The 27,057-nt window shown below is 40.7% G+C and overlaps 2 protein-coding genes across 3 annotated transcripts in view; both read right to left on the bottom strand.

Annotated features, from left to right (window-relative positions):
* Window positions 1-5,044, bottom strand: part of col5a2a (collagen, type V, alpha 2a) — a 32,364-nt gene extending 27,320 nt beyond the window's left edge. For both annotated transcript variants that reach the window (XM_080839077.1, XM_080839078.1), the window contains exon 1: window positions 4,828-5,044. In XM_080839077.1, the coding sequence (XP_080695203.1) occupies window positions 4,828-4,915 (88 nt within the window). In that variant the 5' untranslated portion in view covers window positions 4,916-5,044. The remainder of the gene's footprint in view (window positions 1-4,827) is intronic.
* A 19,223-nt stretch (window positions 5,045-24,267) lies between these two features.
* On the bottom strand, window positions 24,268-26,550 carry fkbp7 (FKBP prolyl isomerase 7). Its single transcript, XM_080839183.1, has 4 exons — window positions 26,331-26,550; window positions 26,030-26,181; window positions 24,778-24,905; window positions 24,268-24,479 (listed from the first exon to the last, which is right to left on the bottom strand). The coding sequence occupies exons 1-4, from the start codon at window positions 26,540-26,542 to the stop codon at window positions 24,315-24,317; spliced, it is 657 nt and encodes a 218-aa protein (XP_080695309.1). The 5' UTR covers window positions 26,543-26,550; the 3' UTR covers window positions 24,268-24,314.
* Window positions 26,551-27,057: the final 507 nt, after the last annotated feature.

Here is a 27,057-nt window from a genome sequence, read left to right as displayed (position 1 = left end):
CTTTGAGACACTGAAAACAGTGTGAGGTACCAAGGTAATGTGATGCAGACCTCCATAAGAGACCGTAGGGATATAAGATGCATGTTGAAAATGTTCTGTTTTAACTTTGGTATTTGGCCCGGACAAAACCCAGCCAGAACAACTACTTGGCCTTTGTAATATATTAAAGTTATATATAGAAGGGGTGCCTTTTCAGACTAAGTTCACATGCCCCATTCTGATAACAGATGTAATTCTATTGGACATCAATGGACTGCTTTTTATTGGATATTGGCAGAATTCAAAAGTCTTATGGAATGCTTTAAATCATGAAAGTACTTTGATCAACATCCAAGATCAACATCACAATTTATCCTACAGCAATACCAAAATGTATCTGTGTGTCAGGGTTAAGAAACATTTTAAATACTTACAGTATCAACAGAATTGAGTCCAGTGGGATAAGGTTAACTTATCTGTATCCATAGCAACAGATTCTCCATTATTATTATTATTATTAATATTACGTCGCTCTGATATTAATAAGTTAGTTGTAGCCTCCTTATTTACAACGTCAATGAGGAAGTGATTAACTGTCAAGAGCATTGACTATAAAAGTTATTTCTTTAAAACTCTTTCCACCGCACATTTTATTTGAGGAGAATCAAAAGAGACATGAATGGAGATCAATTAAACCACTGTGACTGACTGCCATTAGATTGCAATCGCGTTCAACAGCTAAATGCTCTAATTGAGTCCACCATTTCTTTAGTAATGTTTGAATTTTCCCTTTTCAAACAAGCAGTAATCTGCACTTCATACTCTCCTTGGACAACTACTCAGCCACATTCAGGCAGAGCAAGGGAGTTATTCAGGGCTTCCCTTCTAAAACATGAACAAGACGCTTAATCCTTTCTCAGAAACACACCAACCATCCACATTTCAAATACTGCATTGATGTACCATCAGCCAAATTAACTTGACTCTTTGTCCTTAATGATATGTGATGGCTCATCTCACATGGAGAATATAACCAATCACATGCTGATTAATGTGGTCATAGTGAAATATGGATGTCAGAACATTACGGGTACGTAAACAGCCAACCACAAATAAGGCAATCCAGGGGCCGGAGGCTGACAAAAAAAAACGAAACCAGCTGTGTAAACCCGTGTGACTTAAACACTGTGCTCAGCAGGACACTGTGCGGAGCTCTTGCGGTCCACCTGTGTGTTCCTCATGTTTTCAGGTTTTTTCAACCTCTTCACCTCCCAACCGCATCAGGTTGTTAGGATTACAGAGCAGACTTGGAGGGAAGTGCCCCACAAAGTTACCCCTGACACACGAGAAGGCTAAATTGCCCATCTTAAAATGGCAGATTTTTTTCTTCATGACTTCCAAGAAGAGGAAGAGAGAGGGGGAGAAGGCGAAAGCTAATGTCTCCGCAGGCTAAATACCCACGTGTCCACATTTTCCATGTCCTCTAACCTTGAGATGTTCACTGACACATTATGTCTTACATCAGCTATATGACTTCCTCCAATGCTGTGTTTCGGCCAAGATTTGTTCTAATATTTTACAAATACTGCCAGAGCAACCATTTTAGCATCTGGTAGTCATCTAGTGCTCCACATTTGCTGACTGCCATAATTTACTTTATTGGTAGTTCCCATGGAGCTGTCTCATGACCACATGCGGTATTCAAAAAAACCATCAACTAAAATGTCTGCCCCATCGATACATCAAGGTCCATCTTCATGGAATCATATATGACTACTGAAGTTGTGTGTTTTAAATTGTGGTTCAGGTAAAGGTTGATTTCCCTTGTTTTACATGGGGAGCAAAGAGGCGTGTAATCTGGTCATGGCACAAAAATGCACCACATGTTTTCCATCAAAGCTGTCTTGTGGACCTGGCAGGGTTCACATATTTTGACATTCGGAGAGCTTTGTTAGAAATGTAGCTGTTTATTTATGTATGCAGATTTGATCTGGCAACAGAAACAAGTTAATTGTCACAGTTAAATGTTCCGTTCCATGTAACACTGGCTGTAGCCATGGATTAAAAGCAACAGATGAATTTCCATATAAAAAACAAAACATTTGCCAAAGCATTTTACACATTATAACATGCTTTTGAATACACTTTCCCACTGCCTTGTCTATAAAAGCATTTAGCGGACTAAGTGAACACAGTGTTAAGTGTTTGGAGTCTTTGAAGTTAAAAGTGCCATCTGTGGGGATGTTTTACAACTGCTCCAGGATTGTGGGGGACGTGAACCTGGTGGGCGGTTTTGTTCACACGCACTCAGGCATGGGTTCCCTAGTCTACAACGCTGAACATGAACTCCCTTTTGAAAGGTTACTTGCCCTCAGCACTGATTCCTCACCAGCATGTAGCATGTCTGTTAGCTGTGCTTGGCAACTTACAGTTGTTCAGTCAAGTTAATCATTCATTTTAAGTTTAGACTTTTTCACCTTCATGAATCCTTTCATGTTATGTCTTATCCTGATTCCACCAGAACACACCCAATTACAGAAGGCGAGACAATCTATTCATAGCAAACACCCTAAAACTACTATTTCTTTGTCAGACAATATGTCCTTTCTTTGCATACATATTACAGTAGTGTTCCAGCATTAACAGCTGCTTTCCATTATTCACTGACATCAACATGCAACCATACTCAACTTTCAGGCGCCATGTTTGGAGAAAGAAACCCGACGTGTTGGCTTTCTCTGCCAGTGACTTAACGTATTCAAATATATTTATAATACACTCTAGGGAGAAATGTGCTGTCCTAAACCTTCAAAAGACCAATTCTGCTTGCTCACATAGGAAAACCTATGTATTTTCCAAATTTGGTCTTTGGGGCTCTAGATTGGTTGTACAACTGCTCCCCTTGGGTTCTAAGACGGCAGATTGAAGACTCTTTAAAAGCTCCAGATAAATAGCACAATTAGAACTCTTCAAGTTAGCTTTTACGCCTAAAGAAAATCTATTGTTTCAGTAACACATCTGCCAGAGACAAGGCAAGACCCGATTTCCACAGAGAGGAAGCATGTTCTTCGTTTCCATGGTTGGGTGTGTCAAGAATTTCTATCAACAGCTTTGCAAAATCACCAGCCTGCACTAGTCAACACCAAATCTCAGTTCTTTTACGGATTTGACAAGTTCCAACAGTCGCTTTGGAAGCCTAGCACAGTGAAGGGCCAAACTGTCAAACAGCTCCCCTGACTCCATGAACAGCATCTATTGTAGATCATGCAAATAATCCATGGAATGCCTTTGTCCGGCCTGTGCAGGGAGGTTCTGCAAAACTATACAAACAAGTATAGTCATTAAATTCCGTTATGCCAAGTATTGCTTGATCACTGGTCACTGTAGGTTCTTTCCTCCACAGCATGCCTTCAAGGATGTACTTATATGGTAGTTCTAGTTTCAGCAAAGTGGAGTAAAGGCAAACTTGTAATCTTAAAGGCATATGTAGTTTACTGGCATTTTATTTCAAGGGCATCCATTTGTTAAGACAGCACTTTATCATATACACTTCTGTGTTAATATCTGTTAAAAGAAAACTGCTGTAATGTCTTGAACTTGTTTTTCTTCTTATATAAATAGCTAGGACTAAACTTGTAAGCAATGCAAAACAGAGACCATCACAGCTTCTGCAGTATGCAGCTACGCCACAAGGTGTCTCTGTTTGCCAGTGCATGTTTCCCAAAAGTAAAACATAGGTGAGTTTCATATGAGGTGATCTCCTGTGATATCACTTGTATGAAGAACTTTGCTGATCGTATTGTCAATTTTAGGCAATTCCAAACATTTGTTAAAGAAGCAGTGACAAAAGGCAGAGGTAGAGAAGGAGTGATAAAAAAAGGCAAACAAAGAAATTCCCTACATTGCCAAAGGCTCAGACAGTCCCCGGTGACCTCATTTTAAGGGAAAAAATGATGTCACCCCGTTAAAAAGAGTTAAGGAAAACATTGCTTGGCTGAAATAATTGTGCTCAGGTGTGTCTGGACTGCTTTCTCCTCAGTTCACTCAGGCAATCTATCTCACTGAGACTTGCAGGTCTCACTTCCACCCACCCCCCACCACCACCCCTCCCCCTACATCTGCCCTGCATTAGGCATGCAAGCTGTGTTCCCCTCAAAGAAGCGTGAGTCCTGATGAAATGGACTCGGCAGATGTGTCTGAGGAAAGTGCTGGGGGGGGAAATCTGGATGCGGGTAACACTTAATGAAGCTTATAGTCTGACAATAGAGGTGTGGTTGAAGCATGGCCTCTATAGGAGCCCCCTCATGTTTCACATGTTTGTGTTACCCCTAAAGGTGACATCACCAGCAATCAGCCACAAATGAAGACACAAAAGGACACAATTAGTCTCATTAGCACTAATTTGCACCCCCTAGGGGCAATTCACATCAACATTGCCCTTGTGACATGTTTAGTACAAAAGCCTTTACTGAAAGATGTTTAATAGAAATATTTCAACAGGAGTCAAAACCTCTAACACAAAAGTCCAGTATCATGTTAGACAATTGCAATACAGCAGATCTCTTACTGATGGGACTGTTGGAGTTCAAATTATTTCCCCTCTACATTAAACTTCAAAAGCAAGATTTCTTTAACTTTAAAAATACATTTAAACAACTGAACTAAATCTAAACCATATGCTGTATAAAATGTGAGGCTCCTTCATCTTATCTTAAAACATCAAACAACTGCCTGTGCCAAACATGCCGAGGTTAGCTTCATCACTGTCCATCTCTAACAGCAGCAATTTACCAATATCCACAAGCCATCAGCACAATTAACTGTAAAAACAAACAGTGTTGAACTTACCACTGGTGTCTTGGCATTTCACAATCAGCTCTTGTACCAGAAAGAAAGCCAGAAATAAGAAAATCCTAGTTTGCATGAAGCCCATCATGTCTATGGCCAAGACATGAGCCTTCCTTATGTGCAAAATGGGTGAAAAAAGGAGGATGAAAGGGTCCAAGTTATCGCTTCACCATGTAGGCAGACTACTCCTCTCCCACTAGCTGCAACAAGACCCAGCCCAGCCCAGCCTCTGAGAGCACTTTTTTGTAGTTACAGCTTTAAATAAGAAGAATGCTGGCAGCCCTAATTTTCCAGCCCCTTTTGTCAGTGCTCTCTCATAATCATCCAGTCACAGACAGTTGTTGCTCTGAGAAACTACACCCTTGTCCACACGTCTCTTCTCTATAATGAAACTTCCTTCACAGCTTGTTGGTGTTTTAGAAAAACTGCTGAACGGAAAAAAAGTTGGTTTTGGGAGAAAGAAAAAGAAGAGAACGAGAAGATAACCTTAAGATAAGGTTTTTTTTAATGGAAGTGCTTTTTTTCAGTGTTGGTTGCCTAGCAAGACCGTAAACTGAGATTTTATTAGTGGCTTAACGGCACCAATCTCACTGAAAGGCACTTTTTATGAGCGAACAAGAATAGATTTTATACTACAGCTGTCTTCATTTTGGGGAAGGTTGTGGAATCAGCGATTTTTGTTCATGTAAAATTGAGACAAAATTCTTATTTTATTCTTTAATGAGTCCATGGTCACTTTAATCAATCCTGACTGTTGAGAATATAGGGTGTAATGTTCCTATTGTTTACTAAGTTTGTGAACTTTCAAGGATTTCATAGCACACCTCTCACATGCGTAGCAGATGTTCTTGTTGATATAATACCCATGACAAACATTAACATTTACGAAACGAATGGAGATCAAGCATATATTTGGCGTTACTTCTTATATACAATAGAAGGAGTGTCTCAAGTTACGCATCATTTCAAGTAAAGCTATGTCCACCTGGCTTTGCAACAGTAAAACTTGTTTGTTTCTGTGTCCAGCACAACCACACAAATGCTCACCTGTTGTTGAGAGGTTTCATGTTAAAGAAAACTAAAAGTGTTTAGTGTGCGCTGTGCAACATGTATTATAGAGCTCCCATTTGTCTTCCAGCATGTCACAAAAATGCTTTCTCCCACAATCCCTGGACTTCATCAGACCTCTCTCAACATCAGCAGCCTTTACAAAAGTGTCCTTATTTAAAGAACTTTTTACAACAAACATCTCACAATGGTCTTCCAGTGTAACACTGTGAGCTCATATATATGATGTCCGTCAACGTCAACTTAGTCAGGCCAATTACATCACAGATACACTAACGAGCAACAAGCAATAATCAAATTACCAAGGCATGCACAAATGTGAAAAAAACTGTATCTTCTGCAAGAACTGTGACTACTTTAAAATGTAAGTGGATGTAAGTGTCTAAATGAGAGTTCTGTCGCAATGATGAAACTGCACCAGAAAAAAAATGGGTAAAACCACAATGTTGGATCAAACTGGACTAGAATGAATCATTTAAATGTATGTTGAAAGGCCAGTCATCACACCTCCTCCGAAGAGGTGTGCACATCCAAGAGTCTAATGGATGTGTGTACTGTAAATCATTTCAGCGAATCAGCTTACAGTCAGCACAGCTACTCAGCATTGGATTCCAAAGGGGTGTGTGGCTTGTAATGACCAACATAATGGAGCTCTTAGAGAACATAAGGAATTTTTATTTAGCACCAATGTGTTACTACATGTCAGTTGTCTCATGTTACATCAAATTGCAGCCTCCTAATCAGAAAACACGTATAAGTGTGAAATAATCTAATAATTACTTGAATATAAGGCCTGTATAACTAAAATACTAAATCATACGCTAAATACTTCCTAAAAGAGGCATTCCGCAGAGTATTTGATTACATTAATGAGTCTTGGATTATGTGTGTTGAATGAGTTCTATAAGGGGTGAATTTTTTGCCTGAGCTTGTCTTTGGGGGAGGAGATGACATGCATGTTTGATACAGATCACAATCTGCCCTCTGATTGGATGACCAGAGCTTGAGGGTTATGGGGGTGTTGACAGTTATTTTGGACAGAGCTCAAAACCGGCCTTTTGCTGAGTGACTGTGCACACTTTGTGATTAACAGAGTTTCAGGCGGGTTTCCTGTGGTTAACAGAAAACAAGCCACAATTTAGTGAGGGTCACACAGTCATATTATGCTATGTATGTTAACAATAGCCCATATCTAAAAATGTATAATTTTTTCCACAACTATCTGAGACATGGGTTTCAGTAACCCGCTATTCCTACAACTCCATCTGCACACCTGGGGAGGCACATTTTGCTTTGCTCTGCATTGCTTTCATTGATCTAGTATCTGCACTCGTTAAGGAAATGGCTTGCTTCTGTGCTGTCACAAAACTTCTTTATGCTGAATTGTGGGGGGGGGGGGGGGGGGGGGGGGAACCGAGTGCACTTTATTTGAACTCTGTCACGTTATAATATTGCAAGATACTCAATCACCACAAGATAAACAGGGGAATGTAATCAACATGAAAATGTATAAGGACCAGCCTATACCTAAACTATTTTTACATTGGCTTAACTGGCACCCTGCCATGGTTAAGCGGGGTAAGGACTGGAAATCAATAATTTAATAGACATACAATATATGCTTACGTACACTATTAATTAATAAATAATAACTTATAGTGATGTTATTAAATTTATTTTTTTCTGTCTGCTACCATGATAAATGTTAAATTTAATATCACGTAATATAAACGTTCAAGATCCACTATCGTACATAAGTTAAGTGTTAATGTAACACTATGCAACAATTTCACACTTTTTGAGGCATGGTTTTATAGGCAACTAGTTTTGATACCATCCTCAAATTAATTTTGATAGCATATGGTCATGTGTAGCACTTGTGTCTTTCTCACTAGCCATTCAAGATATGCCCGATGCCATTCTGTTTTCCAGCCAGGAAGAAAAGCTTTCACAGCATGACATTGCCAGCTATTCTGCCAAAATACACCAGTTAGTCAGTTGGTAAGTTTCAGCTGGGCTGTTGGTGGTGTTTGCAAGGTTTTTGCTCACCTTTTAGGTAGTTAGCTTAGTAGTTTTGGAATAGAACTCTCCCATTGCTTCTTTAACAGTGATGCTTTCAGTGGGATATCAGCTTTTAAAATCCAATATAGGATTTCAATCTGTAATGTTTTTTGGTGAAATGTAGAGCCCATAGTATTCTATTTGGGTATCTTAGCTCAGACTCTGTGTGTCTTCGGGAACAAATGGGAGAAACAAGAGGAAACAGCTGTGACCCATGTTCTGTGAGTGCTAACAGAATCAGGTGATTTACTTTCCATCAGACAGCAGCATGGGAGACTCCGAGAGAGGTAGAGGAGAAAGGCAGCTGTTCTCCCCTTGCCCTGCCCATAAATGGCGAGGCTGCTGGCCAATCCAAACCTCTCTGCACCAGAGCCCTGCAACGATCAGTTTTATATTCACCGGAGGAAGGGAGGGGGAATGGCAGACTTTTTGTAATGCTGCTTAACTGGCCTGCCACGGATTGGATCATCGGCAAAATGTAGCCAGAAGGAAGGTAAAAGCTGCACGAGCAGAGACTAGGATGAATCATAGCCTCCTGTTCCTAGCTTGTCTGCACACTGTCTGGTAATGCTGAGGAGCTCACCGCAAATCTCAGATTGTCTTGAACTTGAAAGTAAGATCCACTAATTGTACACTTGAAGAGGGGGGGGAACCTTCATATTTACTTCAGTAAAAGATGACAACAATTCATCCATGTAAAGGTGAAGGAACCATACATTGATAGATCCACTAGAAAGATAGTTTGGACTGCTACCTCGCATCAACAAGTTGTGTATACCTTACATACCTCCACTCTAAACATTTCATTTCAGCTCAGTTGGTAAAAGTAGTAAAGTAGTTTCATCTCCATATGGAGCTCGTCTTTGTGAAGTTTTGTGATCAGCCTGACTGAGTAAATGTCAGCTTTACGCCCAATTTATGGTTGTCCATTTACGCAGACGTGCAGAGGACTCTTCTTCGTTGCGAACCCTCTCCGAGAACCTCTCCGTGCCCTGACGTGCACCTCCCAAATTTTGTAACTATCCGTCGAAATGACGGAGAGCCCACGGAGACCCCAGGGCTGTGATTTGTCCAACCCATGCTGTTTACCTTGCGGGTAGTAGCATGCGGGTAGTAGCTAACATTAGATAGTAGGCTCAGGCACCTCGCAAATCCCCTCAGACTTATTTTTCAGTTACAATAACGAGGTTTAGTGTCTATTTATTGATAACTTTAAATAAATCTTACAAAAAAAAGTCAAACAAATTACTTTTATGGACAAATACGACCATATACAGAGTTTGGTCCGCCATCTTTTTTCACAGTCTCATCTCATCTCACAGTAATTCAAACAACCATGGGTGGTAGTTTAACTAATTGTGAAGTAATAAAATGTTATACAACTAACCTAGGAATGGTTATGAGGTGGATCAGATGTCTTACTTTTGTTGTACCCCCCCCCCCCCCCCCCCCCTCTTTGGCAGAGTACAGAATGAAAACACTTCCATCTGAAAAATTGAGATTGATAATGTATTAAACTCTGCACTGAACCATCCCCCTTTAACACAATGGTGAAGTTTTCCAAAGGAATTTCTCATCTGGGCAGACTCCAGCTGCAGTCAAGCTCTGACTAGTTCCTTAAGTTACCCACAGTGAACAGCCAGAAACACAGAAATCTATGTGATAAGGGAAGGATGGAGGTGTTGACAGTTCAGCTGATAAAACAGAACTCTTCGGCTAGAACAAAGTTATGGGATAAGTGTAACTACGACCCTGTCTGGACTTCAGTTGCCGTACAAATGGTTGTAAAGTCCCCTTTACTGTCTCCAACTCTCTAGATCACCACAATAAGGTTTTATACCACAAAAATGATGAATGTCTTGGCCATCTTAAAAAGAAAACACAAAAATGGAAGCAACAAGAAAGAACTAGAGTGGAGGTTCTGGCTCATTTTATGCTCAAGGCAATCAAACTATTTTATATTCTCCTTTAAACTTGTGTACCAAAGTACCCCTTTAAGTATTAGCTCCCTAGGGCAATTGCCTGCGTTGCCTGTAGCAACAGCAGCTACTGATGACAAACATACAGCTTTCTTTCTGTAGCAGAGGGAATTTAACACCACTGTCAAAAACACTTCAGCAGTCTCCATCGGCATGGTGTAAAAGCATGACTGAGTAATCCATCATTTGACAGTAAGTCCTCTCTCAGTAAGTTACTTTAATTAATATGTTACAACACTAATGCTGACAATGTCAGGATTAGTGTCTTGAGTTTGGCTCTTCCCAAACTTGTAGCCATATGGCCACTACCTCTAAAAAGCAGAATTTAGATCACCTGGTGTAGTTAAAGCCAATGACCTGCAAACAGGAAGGGGAACAAAAGCAAGCGCAGAAAAAGCTTGAGATGGAGACAGCAGACAACCACACATGCAAACAACTTAAACCATTTTGAGAGGAGGACAGGAGGCCACCACACATGCAAACAACGTACACAGTGCAATACCAAGAGTTCAATTACCTTTAAACAAAAATAACCTGAAGAGAGGAATAGAACCCTTTCAGGACATTTAATGACAAAAGTGTAAGTACCTACACTGGCTATGGCCAGTCTGGGACCTGAGAAACAGAGCATGTTAACCTAAAAAGACTAAAAGCCATGTGTAGTCTATCATGTGTGGCACCTACTTGTTGACCTTGACCTCCATTACACCCACCTTCGTTAGTAATCCAGGTAACAGCACCACTTTAACAGTTCTGTCCTCAAGGCTTGAATCTGGAGTGCTGAAATGGGATAGGCTATGCACGATGCACTTCAACTTTAGTTAACTTGCGCCTTAAGGGTATGTCTGTAGTGTTGTTTGACTTCACCAGGTGATGAAGACACAGGAGGCCTCAGGTACATTGCAATATAGACAGTGTATTGCCTCGGGGGAAAAACCTAATCTGCGGGTATTAGGAGGTTTTACTATGTGTGGAAATCTCATAGCATTTTTTGGGAAGTTGACACCTCAAGGCTAAGGAAGAGGAAGTCTTGCCTACCACATTTTCCAGACTATTAACCGCACCCTGCATAAACCGCATTACAGTATCTCATTTAATTTTATTAAACAAACCTGAATATTGACTGCACCCGCAGTTTATTGAATGTTATATCATGTCAAGTAGTTGTGGTGTGAGCGCTACTAGCCATTTAAAAGTTGTATGAAGTAGGGATGGGCATAAATACAACACCTATACCCCCTCCCCACATGCACACACACACAAATACCCCATTTCCAATCACAAATGAAAATGTTGTTTTTTGTATGTGAAAGAGGGAGAGAGAGAGAAAGAGAACAATGCATGCTGTATCTGGCAGAGTTACTGTGCACATTACGAACCACCAGGATTAACAGCAGGGCTGCAGAAATGTTTTCAAAATCAATGTATAAACCGCGGTTAATAGTGGGAAAATGACAGTAAGTGTAAGCAATGGCCAAGTCAATGGCTCTTCTAACTGACTACTAGAATCGAGTCATTGAGTATCTTTACACTCACCCCACTTATCTCTGCCCCATATTAATTAATAACTGACTCGTCCAATTCCCTGATTATTTTCACCTCCCCCCTATAATTGTACATCACAATCTGTCATCGTTGACAACACACACACACACACACACACACACACACACACACACACACACACACACACAGAGAGAGAGAGACACACACACACACACACACACACACACACAGCAGACAGGTTTAGGAGGGTACACAGAACACAGCAAGACAGCATTAATATATAAGGTTACTACAAAAAAAGTAAGTAAAATACAAACTCTGGCACATGTTAGCTCTTTGAGGACACATCATCTCGTCTCCTTTCTCCATCCTCCACTTTGCTCCTTCCCTGCTGCCCACCTGACTGTCACCTCCTCCCTCTCACCTTCTCTCATCTCACCCCTCTCAGTCTGACCACTTCCCATGTACCCACAACAAACACATGTTCCATGCAAAACAGCTCTCCTCTCCCACCCATTATATAATGGTAGACCCTTGAATGGGCCCACCCCTAGGCTGTGGGCCAGGGTAATCTGTACCCTTTGACCTATTTACTGACTAGCAAGCTGAAGGACTGTCGTTGTCCTGCAGGCACTGTAGCATTCACCTGATCAACCTAGGTGGAATTGCGAAATAACTGCAAACAAATCTGTTCACACGACATAAGTAACTGAGTATCCAAATGATACATTTTCAAGCGAGTTATATCACTTTTTTGATTAAAAAAGCCATTAATTGCAACAATGAGTAGATTGAGTTACACCAGAAATCTTGTGAGAGCCGAGAACAAGTAAGTGAAGCCTCAATTCTAGACTCAAGTTTAGTTGTGGGTCCAGAACTTCATACGCCTTTATTTTGAAACATTGCATGTCTGTTCCAAAGACATGCATGACTCACTTAAATTGTGGCAAGATGAAATCCAGACCTGACTGAGAGAGAAGAATAATCCATATTTGAAAAGTTTCTTTTAACTATTTGTGCCCAGAGTAGGCTGCTACATGAGGAGCATGCTCACTGATGTGGTCCTAGAACTATGATACATGAGCTCCAGAAAGCACAATCATTAGCAGTCTTCAATCCACCCCTGACTTTGAGACACCTAATTTAAGTTGTAGCCTGCAGTGCAACTTATACACATGGTGTGTTTCTCCTGCCATTTCTCACTTAATTTCATTGTAAGTTAAGAAGAGATGGTTGAATATTTTAGACAAAATGCATGTCATGTTCAGCTAGCCAGAGCAAACCAACAAAACTGTATTGACAACATCAATGCCCCTGGTCATGTGTAAAAGACAAAACTATCAATTACTTCAACATGTTGGTCAGATTTAATCACATGTAAAAAAACAAAAAAAACTAAAAAAAAAAAGGGGGGTGCAATGGAAGCCTATGGCAGTTGCTGAATAATTTCTACGTTTACTGAACTTCCTTGAGAATGGAAACAATTAGCAGAGTCTGGGTCTCCAAGGATACAGCTGCCAAATACTGCAATAAACAATTTCTTCAGCCAGAGCTCACACACCATTATGAAGTGTAACTCTCAACTAGCCCTGTTCTTGCTCCATCATCTAGACTAGCTCTCTCTTCAAAATACTTGGCTTACAAATAATTGTCTTCAGCATTTTCCATTGTAACGTCACATTGTGCAAACCTACATGGAGCTTTGCTTTACTTTTGTAACCATTGGAGTAAACAAAAATGAGTAAAGGAGGGGCATGAAACAGTTTTTTAGTTGCTCTAGTTTGAAGAAGTAAGTGTAGTGTTGGCCATGACTTAACTGAATTCTCTGAGGTAATGTAAGCCAGAAAGAGATTTCCTCAAGTTGAAAACCCCCTTCTCTCTATCTCCTGCTTGTAATGTTCCCGAACATCACCTTTACGCTAAACATTTTTCCACATGGTAGAAGAGCTTTGCCAATGGTGCCGTCTTTTTTTCCTCTGCGATGAAGCACTCACTGGACTTTGCTGCTCTGCAAAATGCATTGACTTTTTTTTTAATGGAGTACAGATTTGAGGGTAATAAAGGACAGAACAAATCATACAGGAAAATATGAAACCAGACACTGTAATTTCTACTCCTAAGGAGCCAATGGTTTATAACATAGCTTGTTGTTTTTTAAATATGATATACATTGACTTTATACACAAAACCTAAAATGTGAGTTGTATAGACATGCACCGTAATTGTAACACGCATGCATGTCTTTTATAGTATACATAGAGGAACACTACAGATGTTCCTAGTTCCTTGGGCAAATACTCCTTTTAGCAGATGATCGTAGTGCATTATGTTTTGTTTATCTTACAAACTACATGGATTTAAGGGGGGTATTTCAGTCCCATGGCAACGGGTATAGTGTGCTGTGGGTGCTCTGTGGTATGTTTCTGTCACGTGTGCTGAAGGGCCTCTGATAAATGGCTCTCTAGGGTGCCCGCATATGAACACCTTCTGTCGTAGCGGACATGTGGCGAACTTTCCATCCCCCGGAAAGAGACAAACTTCTCCCTTGAACATTTCCCTGTCTGTCCTTTGAACTTTTGCTGGAGTCATATTCTCTTCACTCATCCTTTGTGTGTATATGCATCGTTCACGCTAGTGTCAAATGATCCGCTGTTTAAAACATGTTCCTTAACATTCTTCCTCCACACTAATGCTAATGTTTTGTGTTTTCTTTAGTTTCATGAATTCTTTATCGGCAGTGTTCACAGCTGGGGGAGAGAACACAGTTCCCTGCGAATGGTTGTGGTATGCCCATCCTCCTCTATGGTATGATACCATCAGTCCTCCCAAGTCTCCGGAGGAACGCGCTCACCTCCACCCCTAAAATTTGTTTCAACCACTTTTTAACAGAGATTAATACCCCCAAGCTGATTGTCAATGTACTGCCAGAGCAAGTCTCAGCAAAGTCCTCAAAGCAGACCTGTCACACAGAGGTTGTATACAGTGACAGACGAGGGCATAAACACAAAACAAAAGTCGTCTGTTACATTCTTAGACAGGGAGCAGGTTTGGGGGCAGGGGAGGCTGGCCGTGGCCCACCCAAAGAAGCATTTATCACCAGTTTCCCTCAGTGAACTCTACATGACTTTTGGTCATCATGGGTTCCTTTAAGCCAAATTAATCAAAATACAATTGATTCACACTAGCAGGCTGATTTTATCAGTAAAGTGTTTCTGCGTGGTACACACAATACACTGAGCAACAAAGAAGTTACTCCTGGATGGATTCAAGTATAATGCCCTGCTCACTTTTACTTAACGCACGTAATAAAAATCAGAACTACTTATTAAAGGGTAGAGGGTATGGGGTAAATACTTGCAGCATTACGCAGACAGTTTTTTAAGAACCGCAAGTAAAATCGGTTGTGCCCGGCTGCAGGGAAATGATTTGCACGCAGTGGGAAATGTTAGCAGACGCAGGATCCCTGAACATGACTCACTGCTGAGCTATCTCAGAGGGGGATGGAGGAGTCGAAAAACGCTGGACGGGGGACTTTTGTTTACTTTCCAGCTCTAGTGTGGCTGAGGGGCTCAAGGAAGGGAAACACATGAGAGAACACTGCTTTTCTCGTGGCACTGAAACACTGAAAGGAGAGGTCGGGTCAGAGGTGACATTTCAACAGAGATTTGATGTTGGGGGGGAACTGAGCAGTAATAAAACTACCAGCAAAAAAACATCTGTCATTTCGCTTTCAACGTTGCCTGCTTAAGCGATTGCATCATTGTTGAGAGACATCTTGAAAGATTAGGTGTAGTTTTTGCCAAAAAAGGTTATTACTTGTTCATTCATGTGGCTGGTACCTGTAAAGTAATTACAGTGTGCAGCTACCATTTCAAATTAGAAAAGTATATCAACAGCATCAGTATACATTCCAAATTTGCAACCACATGATTGAATGTCAGTGTCAGTGATTCCATACACTTTACAAAACATTTATCTGATGTGTTTTCAATTATGTAAACACTGCAGCTTTGATGTTCAGTAGTGATTTAACATATTTCTACATCCCTCTATGTATTATATAAATGTATTCCAGATAATATATATATACATTTTTATTTTGCCTGATGATAATTCACACTATAATTGACAATACAAGTGTAAGCCTTATCTGTGGATAACTTGTGTGTTTATTATGGTGTGAAGCACTATTATTTTCAGAGTCATCAATCGCCTTCCTGTTATTGTGGTCACAGAGAAAAGCGAGACGGAGAGAGAAAGAGAAAGAGAGAGGGACCTCTGTAGAGAGACACATTTCAACTTCTTGGTACAGTTCCATCAGGAGACCTACTAACCCGTACTGTATAAACTGCGTCAGGGGCCACTTGTACACCAGAACACAACCAGCAGTGGTGTAGTCCAGGGTATATGCGGCTGCTTAAAAAAAATACAAAAGTAAGAGTATACCCACTTCTCCAGGGACCACTAAACCACTGACAACAAGGCATATGTTTCTGAGGGTTTAACTAAAGGGAGGATCTCATCTTGATACTGTTCCCTTTCTGTGCCCTGCAGGCTTACATTGATGTTGTCAGAGATATGACAGTTGGGCAATTGGCACAGAATCCACCTGGCAGCTTTAAAGCGGAAGGCATGAAAGTGGAAGAGAACATGAAAAAATGCTTCAGCTTATGCTAATCAAATGAACCAGACAGTATACCCACAAGGGAGGCACACCTATCAGTGAACCTGGAATGAGATATTATTATTTGCCCAACAGAGATTATGACTATCACTGGATAAATTCACCCTATTTGCTTCATTATTAATGACACATTTAAAGATTTGTGTGGAGAGCACCCAAGAAAATATAATTTATTTATTGTGTGTTGCAGATTTGATGAGAAAGACCCATTAAAATAAGCATGAATTGTGCACTTTTATTATGAAAACTAGGTTTTTACTGATCACTAGTAATGTTTCTTCCTGATCATTTTCAAACATATTTGAATAATCTGTCAGTAGTCCTTCCTTTGGACATTTACAAACCGTATAGGCTGTTAAGGCTATATTGTGTGACAAAGTAGGAGAAAAATTAAGTGAATGCAATGTCCAAATGATGGTAACTGGAAACACAAATATGCAAGCCTGTAAAGCTTGTCAGCTTAAAAAATTGTGCAAACCTGCAGCAGAGGCATAGTCTGTTTCCGCCTTGACCTTTCCTGACTCCTGCATCAGTGTTCCACAGTGTTCTAGCAATCAAGCCTTTCTCAAGTGTTCCCTCCAACGTGCCAGAAGCATGTCTCTACAAAGTCAGTTAATACATTCAAAAATGTGTTGGTTTAAAGCCGTGTGTTGCTTCTTCATCTTTATGTAGCTGATTGATGGATAAAGGGAGAGCGAGAGAAGAGAGAGAAGAGAATAAGTAGCCTCAAGGAGCCTATCTTGCAAATAACTTATGGGTGAGTAATGACAGTCAGGCATAATATTATTTATATAGCTGGGCTCAGTCGCTGTTCATACAAGTTAAACTTGTTTGCTGTGCCGTGCTTCTTTCGCTCTCTGCAGCACAAAGACCATCTCCTGTTCACTGTCTGGAGTGCCAGTGGAGCATAGTTTTGTGTTCTGTCTTTGACTTCTTTCTCTCTTGGAAATGCTCATGATGTTCTCTGCACTGCACTGTGGAACTTTTGAACTTCTAACAGTGGAACATTAGTGGTTTCTTGCATTGTTTTACCAATGTAACCATTGCACTTTATGTTTGAATCGTAAGCAACGGTCCTGTTTCACTCATGAAAGAACATTTTAAGTCTTATCTCTAAAGGCCAACTATATAGCCAAAAATAATATCGTGAGATTGAGGGAACCCACATGTTTTGAGTTTCCCTTGATACTACTCGTGCCTGGCACATATGTGCTTCATGAGAGGACTTTCATACAGTTCATCAACATTTTCTTTGCATACTGGGACAGTATTTCATAGTGCTTGTCTCTTAACATTAATGGTGATCCTTAAGATGTATCTATGTCGGATCTTTTTTCCATTGTAGCGTAGAATTTCAAAGGGGCCACTCTGACAAGCTGACACCGTGATGCTGCTCACAGTTTCCCCCATTCGGAGGAGTATTTTCCCCACTTAATCACTGGTGACTAGACCCTCCCCTGCATGTGGGAAGACTAGATGCAGTGAGCAGCCCAGATGGACTTGAGTCACTCTGGAGAACAGGGGGTGATGTGGGAGCTGGGACCGGCGCTCCAGTTGGGGCTGAGGTTGGGGCTTGGGGGCTGTAGAGTCAGAAAGGGAAATTCTCTGGCCATGATGAATGGATAACAATGACCTCAGCTCCGAGATCTGTTCGCCACATTGGGCTGTAGATGGCGGGATAATTAAACTGTTTCCTGGAAGAAATGAGGCCCAACAAGGGGAGGGTTCAGAGGGGAGGGGCTTCCTGGGTGGGTGGGAGGTGCCAAAGTGTCCAGTCACTGTTCAAGTCTTATTCTTAGAAGAAAAAGAAGAAGAAAAGGCCAGTCCCATTTGCGTGTATGAAAAGTCAAGCATCAGTCTGACCATTGCTTTCATCTTTAACCCTATTGGCTGAGTTCTTTCCTTATTTGTTTAAAAGGTTTTTGTGTGTCTGGCAGCATGTTGTTGAAAGTCAGGCTGTCTTAAACCACTGTTGAACAACAATACAAGAAGGTTGCTCAACAGAGGGGATTGTGCAAAAAAACCATAATGGATTGCAGTTGTTGAGAAAAAAAGGTTCTTAATTTAGAGCACATTTGAATTGAAATCCTATGTCCCTCTATTCGAAGCTCAGTCAGACCAACCTTATGTAACTTTGTCAAACTGTCAAACCACAAACAATAAAGGCTATACGACCAGTAAGAGATACGTCTTTAGTTTGAATAATTACAATAATTGAATGTTATAATAATTAAGAAATTGGCTTGGTGTGGTTGTGATTGCAGTGGTTGGAGGTTTCATGAAAGTAAAAAGAGCTTTCTGTTTTGGAGGACAAATAGCGCTTAGTCACAACTGAAATAATCACTATGCACTATCCCTTTAAATATCACTATGTTGCAGCAGCCTACGTAATTATGTGCTTGTCAATTGACTTGTATAACGTTATAATAGAGTAATAATAATTTCGGTGAACTATATGAACTTCTGCACTGTTGGCCCCCAAAGAACCCTAGTGTGTATAATATTAAAGATTTCCTTGATTGGCATTGATGCTGACTGGTCCTTGACAAAGCCCACTTACCTCACTAACGTTTCATCAGAGGTAATTTTTCCATTGAGCTCTGGGCAAACCTTCACTCACTTTTCCTGGCAAGTGGCGTTTGTAAATGCAGTGCTGAAAAATGGCCCAGGCATTAAGTTACTGAGTGGTGCAGGGCTGCGATACGGTCAGGTGAGTCATCCCTCATCATGTTCCCCATAGACAGATGAGTGCACACACAGAGCACTGGGAGGATACCTGCGGGCCCCAGGAGGAATGCCTCCAGCAGGGAAGGCCTCCAGCAGGGTAGGCCTCAAGCAGGGTAGGCCTCCAGTGGCTCCTTAGTGGAGTAGGATGTGTCTGTTTTCGAGTGTTCATCTTTTAACAAGCTAAAACTATTCACCAGCTCAACTGGTAGAGCATGCTGATAATAACTGCACACATTTCTGAAATGTATATGGAAAATTCATCATTGTTTTACAAAATTCAAAATGAATTTGTATTTGTATATACTGCTTATCATTCACGCAGCTATAGTGAGTTAAATGATGAAAAAAAAAATCTCCATATTTGTTGAAATTAGGTTGGGAAAACAATGTATTTGACTCATGCTACGGGTGAAACCCCAATGTTCAATACAGTTTCATTGTGGTGGGTATTTTTTTTCCATGAAACTTCACCCAACTTCCTGATGTAAATGTATGTCATGCTGCTGGCATGATTTTTTGTTTCATGCTAATTTTATCCAGCTCAAAACAAATTGACATTAATTATCAGTATTATAATGGGTTACGGTTAGGGTTGTACCGTTATACCGCCTTTCAAGTTGTAAAAAGAGGTACAAGTTAGTCATGCTCAGATGTGTTAGTACCGTGTTTAACATAAAACTGGCACGTTTGCTAGCATATGATGCAAAGACCGCAAACTGGTCCACTGAACACTGGAAAATGTCTGGGCGTCAGATGACTCATCCTTTACTCTGCTCTCAGCAAGGAGACATGAGCATTTTGTGGCACGGGCCAAAGCAAACCAACTGACCTGAGTACAGTGCCCACAAAGGTTCTGGCTGCTGTGCTATGGTTTTTTGGGGTTGCATTTTCCCAGCATAGTTTAGGCCCACTCATCCTCTAAAAGGACAAGGTAAAATGCCAACGAAAACAGAGGGTATTGAGTGTGACCCCTGCTATCCTGTGGTGAAGCATTCTTCTACTGATGGAAATGGTCTCTCTCAGGATGTCACCACCCCAAATCACAGGGTTTGCTGAGATGAGTATGAACACAATGAGAACTTTATTCTTTGGCTGCTCTATTGACTGCATTTCAATCCATCTGAACATGTATTATTATAGACTTTTTAGACAGTGCCCAGGGAAACATTTTCCACAATGATGGGATTTCTTGTGAAAGAATGGTGTCATATCCGCCAAACTGAGTTCCAGACACAAACAATGTCAATGCCAACGCATGTTAAAGTCTTCTGACAAGAGGGGGAAGCAAAATCCAAATAAATGTCTAAAAGTCTAGGCACATACGACTTCAGATTACTTTTTCTCTTACTTAAAAAGTTCATAGACCATCTACAACTGTTGCAGCTTACTTTTTGCATTATGGATCTCTCCAAATGTGTACATTTTTCTGGCTATAATCATAACACTGTACTGTATTTTTAAATGTGTGTCCCTAAATTGATATGACCAGTCCCAACCATGAATTTCTTTTGTGCCCAATATGGAAAAAAGACAGTATTGGGTATTGGACACACAAATGTGATCGCACTATCATCACAAGGAAATTGTACAAATCTCAACTCCAAACAACAAATAAATAAATAAAAGAAGCAGACTTGCAGTTGTTCCACTGTGGAGCAAACTAGTATTTACTCAGGTCCTTCATGCCTTTTTCTGTATCCTTCCCCCTCCATGTAAACCCGTCTGGAGACATGTTTACACAGGAGCTGGACTTTATAGTGTCTTTCCAATAAAAAGCAGGACCTGTCAGGGCAGAATAGGAAGACTTGATATATGGATCACATGTGACAAAGTAAATCCTTGGATAGGTGTCTGAACTAATAGACATCCATTTTACCTGTCTAAACCAACTAAGAACTTTCAAAGACTTGACTATTGATTATTGACGTGATGCTGACCTTCAGATCACATTTTTGAGCAGATGACCCAAAGACATGTAAGTACTGTATATGTGAATCAGCTATTACTGATGTACTGTACATAACTTGAAATTATTGACGGGGCACTTTGTCTGTTCACTACAAGGTTAACTCATGCAGTATGTGCCAGGACATTCTGTGGTTCAGCAGCCTGTCATCATGGCTGGGCGAATCCAGGAGGCTCGCTGGTGCAGTCCCTCACCATAATAGAGTTCCTGAAGAAGCAGTCCCCTCAGGTTTTGCTGTGGAGTTGACTGCTGATGTTGTTTATGCTGCTAGGGCTTCTTGTTGTGGTCCGTCTGCTGCCTGAGTCCCGTGCTCTCTGCGGCTTGCACCCCTCCCAATTTCCCCCACTCTCCCACTGGAACATTTCAGCTGTCTGATGTGGTCTGCTTCTATTGTTCCAAGACTTCTTCGGTGTGTATGCGTTTGAGGAGACCTTTCGAAGAGGGCTCAATTACATAGTGGTTTTAGACATGGTATCTATGTGAATTTGAAGGTAGAGTTTCTTCAAGAGTAATGACTTTCTTTCTTCTGGTAAGAGCAGTTTGCAGCAGCTCTCTGCTCTCCCCTGTACTTGTTTGGACTGTGTTGTTAGTGTCTGTGTGGAGAAAAAAAAAGACTTTCCTGATGGAGACTTAATGTCTGTAACACCGCACCAATAAACTAAGTGGTGCTGCTGTAAGTCAGCATGCAGACATTCTCTGTATTATTTTCCCCTCGTTAGTCTATACCACGAGCCATCCCTTAAGAAACTCGCTTTGAAATCTCATGTGTATTTTATATTCCTGTGATTGCACTGTCTGAGAAACACAGTGAAAGTGTTTTTGTCACACAAGCTGTGACTCAATAGAGTCTGCTCCAATCCCATGTTTTTCAGCATCTGTTCATTTGACATCACGCCTACCAACTTTCACAAAGGAGGCTGGCCTTGGCCTGTGGAGCTGATGTTTTTGAGCCCAGACACATGCAGCAAAGTAGGTCTCACTCCATCTAATAAGATGCAGATTTGGCCAAAGGAATAGAATGACAACACCTCCCTACACCCTACCTTCAATTTACTGTATACAAAGCCATGTAAACTGGTTGTAATAGATGGTGTGTGAAACAGGACTTAAAACTATCCCAAATATAAATATCTAAATTTAGTTTAGCTTCACAAGAAGTTTCACAGTAACATGGTGTACAATAGAAGCATTTTACTAGATAACAAAGACACACTGTGGTGAGCATTGCTGCTCACATTCTGTGGGTCTAATTTATTTAGCAGTAATTCTGACACATCCTGCCATGAAAGGGCCTATGAGGATTCTGCCTATGGAATGAGAATGGATTTCTGCTTTTTAAAGGTTTGGGGGGATGTTCGGGACACAAACACTGCAGAGGCAAAAACAAAATGGTCCTTGGAGGAGTGTCTGAGGCATAGTGTGAAACAAGTGATTTCCTTTTTACAGTCCAGTATTGAGGTGGTGGTCTCCAACCAGCAGACACACACAGAGACCTTCAATCACTTCAGAACCAGGTCAGAGTTCTGTGAGGCGCCCAGAAGGCACAGCCATCGGATTGCACATTCTGCTGCAGCCAATGTTTACATCCCACAGGACAGATGACACAGGCCAGCTGAAGCACCAAAGGAAACAAATGTCCAGAACATGCCACTGATGGACCATCTTACACTGGGCTTGGTGCTACAACAGGATTAGTACTTTTTCACTGTGAAGTTTCTGGAGAAGTCAAAAAAATTAAAAAACATAAGTCTTGGTAGGACTGTGGTTTTAGATAGCAATCTTGGTCAGACATCATACAAACTGAAATTTGATGTGAAAAATGTTGTCCACTTATGTTTTTCCTGTTTTCCTGTATTATTTTTGTTTTAATTTGCTCTATTTTAGTTCATGTCATATCACCAAGGGACTTTGTAACCTTGGGAACTTAATATACTTAATATACTATATTTTGTTACCTCAGCAACGATATATTAATATGAGATTAATATACTTCAGCATCAAGTCTGAGGACATTTTCGCTCTTTCTGATTCAAATAAATAACACAAAAAGTATCTCAAACACTTAGAGCAAGCATTAGATGAACTATTGGCGTCATGCATACTGTAACCCCTTTCTGTATGCTTACGAAAATCAATTGCCTTTTGAACTTTTGTCAACAGGTAGTTTGTAAGATGATATAGTAATATCACTATTCTGTCAACACAAATGAGAGTGATGAAAACATTAACTGCAATGAGAAATAGCAATTCAGTTCATGTCTGGAAAGCACGTACAGTAAGTGACCCTGCATTTATAGCACAACAGCGCTATCCACTGGCTCTCCCTGGAACTGCACCAAGGTAAACTCCCTTATTTTGGGGTGGATAGATGTGATGTCAAATTCTTTGTTTAAACTTTAAAGTGCTACTAGGAGAAACATATTATATTATCCCTGCAGTTTAAAGCTAAAATGTTTGTCGTGTCTTACCTTAGAGATGTATCTGAAATACGTGTGTAGTTTATAGACTAAATTAAGTATTCTACGAGATAGCATGTTTATATCGAATTTTGGTGAAGAATCTGACAATGTTAAGTCTATTCGGCAGTGTTTGTTTAATCGAATTGTCCTTGCATTGCTGGCCTCTTTCAGGACAGCTGTCAACGTGGACACATGGAGTACTTGGAGAGGAAATCTCAAGAATTCCGGTGGGTGGTCATCAGGCCGAGGCCAAATGGAGAGATGCCAAAGCCTTTCAAATTTTAAGGGGGTGTTAGGGGTCAGTGGGTTGTCTTGGCTAAAGTCTGAATTCAGCCGGTCAAGTTGGTGAACGAAAGACAAGGGTAACAATAATATTGCTATAAAGGAGCTGGTCAGTGGCAGGTTTTGACAGATTTTATGGTTCATCTTTCAGCAGGAGTGTGCTTGCTGAAGAAGTTGCCAGTTGTACATACGATTGTGGAATGTGTAAAATAAATGTTTTTTCAGTGGCCCAAACCACAAAGTGAGAATTTACACAATCAACTATTTATGACTGGATTGTCACAAGAAAGAAAATATGACAACCTACAATGTTCTCTAATGACAGTTTGGAGTTAATCTAAAGCTTCTTTCTGTGTGGAATATTTGAAAGATTCCCATCTTTGACTCAATAAAGCCCTCTTAACTCAGAAATATTGTTCTCTAAGACACCCTCCTGGAGCTGCACTACACCGGCCCAAAGAGGTTTATAAACCGTAAACAATGTTTAGATTTAAAAGTAGTCTGAATGATCCAGTCATGTGTTTCTATGGATACAGAGTAAATGGTTTTGATGCTTTAGTGCAGCTGTATGAAATCAAACTGTGCTGACTCACCTGTCTATCATGAAAGTCCATTGTGTGTGTGTGTGTGTATGTGTAAAGGTGTGTTTAGACTGCAAATTCGAAAAGAAAGGAGGCTGTAAGAGTGCAGCAACAGTGGTATTTTCATTGGAACAACAACCATTAACAACATTAAAGACTCAGTTTTGATGGATGCTAGAGTTCATCATGTCCATAGACATTATACTCTTTCACAGATAACGTCCCATCTCTGTCTGCGTCATTTCTACGAAGAACATCCTTAACAACACCATCATAGAAGGTCTCTTCTTTAGTTTTGCCTTCGTTTTTCAAATCTTGTGACTTCAGGTATTGTCTTATCTGCATTGAAAAGAAACCCATAGAAACATAAATTCTGTATGTTATGCTCTGAAATGCTGATATAAATGTTACACAAAGTGGTATATTGTAGTCTAACTTTAATTTTAGACATATGAATCATCAAGAGAGAAATATAATAATGTGTTATAATATGATATGATATTGAGGAAATTAAAATAAAATATTATTGAATTACAACAACAACAACAACAATAATAATATAGTGGGATTGCTCAAGCAATTGTGGAAATGTTTGACTAGTTTTTGTTATTTTTATGTCTGTGAAGATCATCATTACCTCGACTTCCGTAAGGCTGTTATCTTGGTCTTGGTCCATCTCTTTGAAGGCCTCCAAGGTACGTGGACCTCGGGACACAGAGTAAAGCTCCACTTCGAAGATTACCGTCGCATTAGGTGGAACGGGAGCTGGTCCAACCACAGATACAACACATATTTAGGAACAAAATGATTATGGCAACATCAGGCATTGCTCAAGAAACCCACATAGCTTGTCAAAGCAGTCACAACTGATCAACACAGTTGTAAAGTTCAATTAGCTACTATTTAATACATTTGTTCAATCACACTTAAATGTAATAGATTGTGACTGAGAGACTAATAGCAGATGACTCAGATTCAGATCATCAACAGACAGTGGACACGATGGCTCTGGTGCCACATGTTCTCAGAGTCATATGTTCTATGGGACTGTAGGACACCACCATGGTGTGAAAATGCTGTCTAACTCTTCACATGGATTAGTATGTGAGTGTGTAAACAACAACGGCATCCAAACAATCTCTGTAAAAAGCAGATGCATGTATCCTCTCAACAAGGCAGATGTATGTATCCTCTCAACAAGGCCAAATTAACTGTTAACTCTAATCAGGGTCGGAATGGCCATCGGGGTGGCCACCGGTGGGCCAAAGGGGATTTGGCGGTCCAATATATTCACGTCAATCTAAATAGTCTGAAGGCAGAATATGTGCGGCGGTGGCGGTTAGTGATCCACCCTGAAAATGTCAAAGTTTCAAATGTTATAGGCAGAATACGTGCGCAGGGGGACTGCTCCAGGGCCAGCCCCTCCCCCCCCCCCCCCCCCAATCCGCCCCTGGCTGTAATCACCAACTGATCCGATTTATTAATATTAATCAATATACTTCCTGAAAAATGGGCATCCCGTCCTGCAATACATTCAGCTTTCAGCACACACAGAGGGTAGGAGGCTGATTAAATATCTAGGTATGGCAGAAAAGGCAAGCGATGCTCCAGCAGTTTAGCAACGCAAACTCATTTTATGACCAATTGGGTAATAGAAAGTAGCATTGCACAAAAAGAAAAAAATATATATGCATATAAACGTGTATTCGAAGAAAACGACAGAGGTAAAACAAAAACAGCAAGCTTCGGCTAGCTAATAAGTGCCATCAAACTCCCCAGGTGAAATGCTCCGAGAGGTTAGGGCCATGCAGCATGACCGCTTTTAGCCCAACAGATGCTGGCGGTATTGTCATGCACATGCACGAGCAGTTGCAGTCTGAGTACTCTACCTTTGCCTTTCGCTCCAAACGCTAATGAGGGTGGCACTATGAGTTTTCGTTTCTCTCCAGGACACATTCCCATCAATCCAACGTCGAGGCCCTTTAATACTTGCCCAATACCCAAAACAAACCACTGAGGGTGTCCATCTTTGACTGATCGACTGAAAAGTAATGCAAGGTAGTAAAGGACTTAAACAGGGAGATTCTGCTTAAACGTCCAGGCATAGGTTGCATGCTCCTGTATGCTAAATATTTTACAAAATGCCGACAATGAATTATGACATTAAAAAGTAAGTTATAAGAGGCTTACCTGCAATAGAACTTTGATCCGTCCTTAGCAAGGTATCCATCGTAGTGAGCGTTTACCAAATCCCCTTTCCCACTCATCTGCGAACAATTTTCTGGCATGAACAAAACTTCTACTTTTACCTCATCGTTTACGTCCGCTGCTGCTGCAAAATAGCGGGACGCCACTTGCAGTTGCAGAACGAGAAATAAGTAAATAAATATCACAGAAGTCATGATGTGCTCTTGTGTGCGTGGCAGGACTTGATAGACAGATGACGCATCAGTAGCGCCAGCCCACTTCAGTCTCTTCCGCTTTCTCAATTGAGTTTATCTCACCCGAGCCTCCTCAAATTAGTCGCAATCGAGAAGTGAAGAGTAGTTGAGTGGCAATACATTTTGTTTGCTTACTTTACTGACGATGACCACTACAAACTTAGTTGCTGCGACCTTGATTGTTTTACATTGTAGATAACCCGTAATTCATACAAAAAAAAAGGAAAGATAGATCTTATAGCTGTGTTTTAAGGTTTACCAACATTCCCTAAATAAATGGAAAAAATGTAAGGCTACACAAGGCACAAGGCAGACACTAGATTAACATTAATGTGGGAACAGTTTATTCAAGCAAGCGCAATAATCTATGTTAAGCAAGTGTGTCATTGTGGAATTCAGTGTTTCAGCAAAAAAGCAAGTGTTCAATCCTATACTTAACCTCTGGATTATTATAATGTCGCGGTATTACTCCACGT

Source organism: Sprattus sprattus (assembly GCF_963457725.1).
Source record: "Sprattus sprattus genome assembly, chromosome: 5".
Lineage (NCBI taxonomy): Eukaryota > Metazoa > Chordata > Actinopteri > Clupeiformes > Clupeidae > Sprattus > Sprattus sprattus.
The sequence above is the reverse complement of the archived record's forward strand: the minus strand, read 5'-3'. Positions and strand labels throughout refer to the sequence as shown.

Bases quoted from the DNA above. Each gene is read 5' to 3' on its own strand.
- fkbp7 (XM_080839183.1), bottom strand. From the start codon at position 26,542: ATGACTTCTGTGATATTTATTTACTTATTTCTCGTTCTGCAACTGCAA. The intron at 26,182-26,330 runs GTAAGCCTCTTA...ATTACTTTTCAG, and splicing joins GGATCAAAGTTCTATTGCAG to TCGATCAGTCAAAGATGGAC. The intron at 24,480-24,777 runs GTAATGATGATC...TTTTCAATGCAG, and splicing joins ACAGCCTTACGGAAGTCGAG to ATAAGACAATACCTGAAGTC.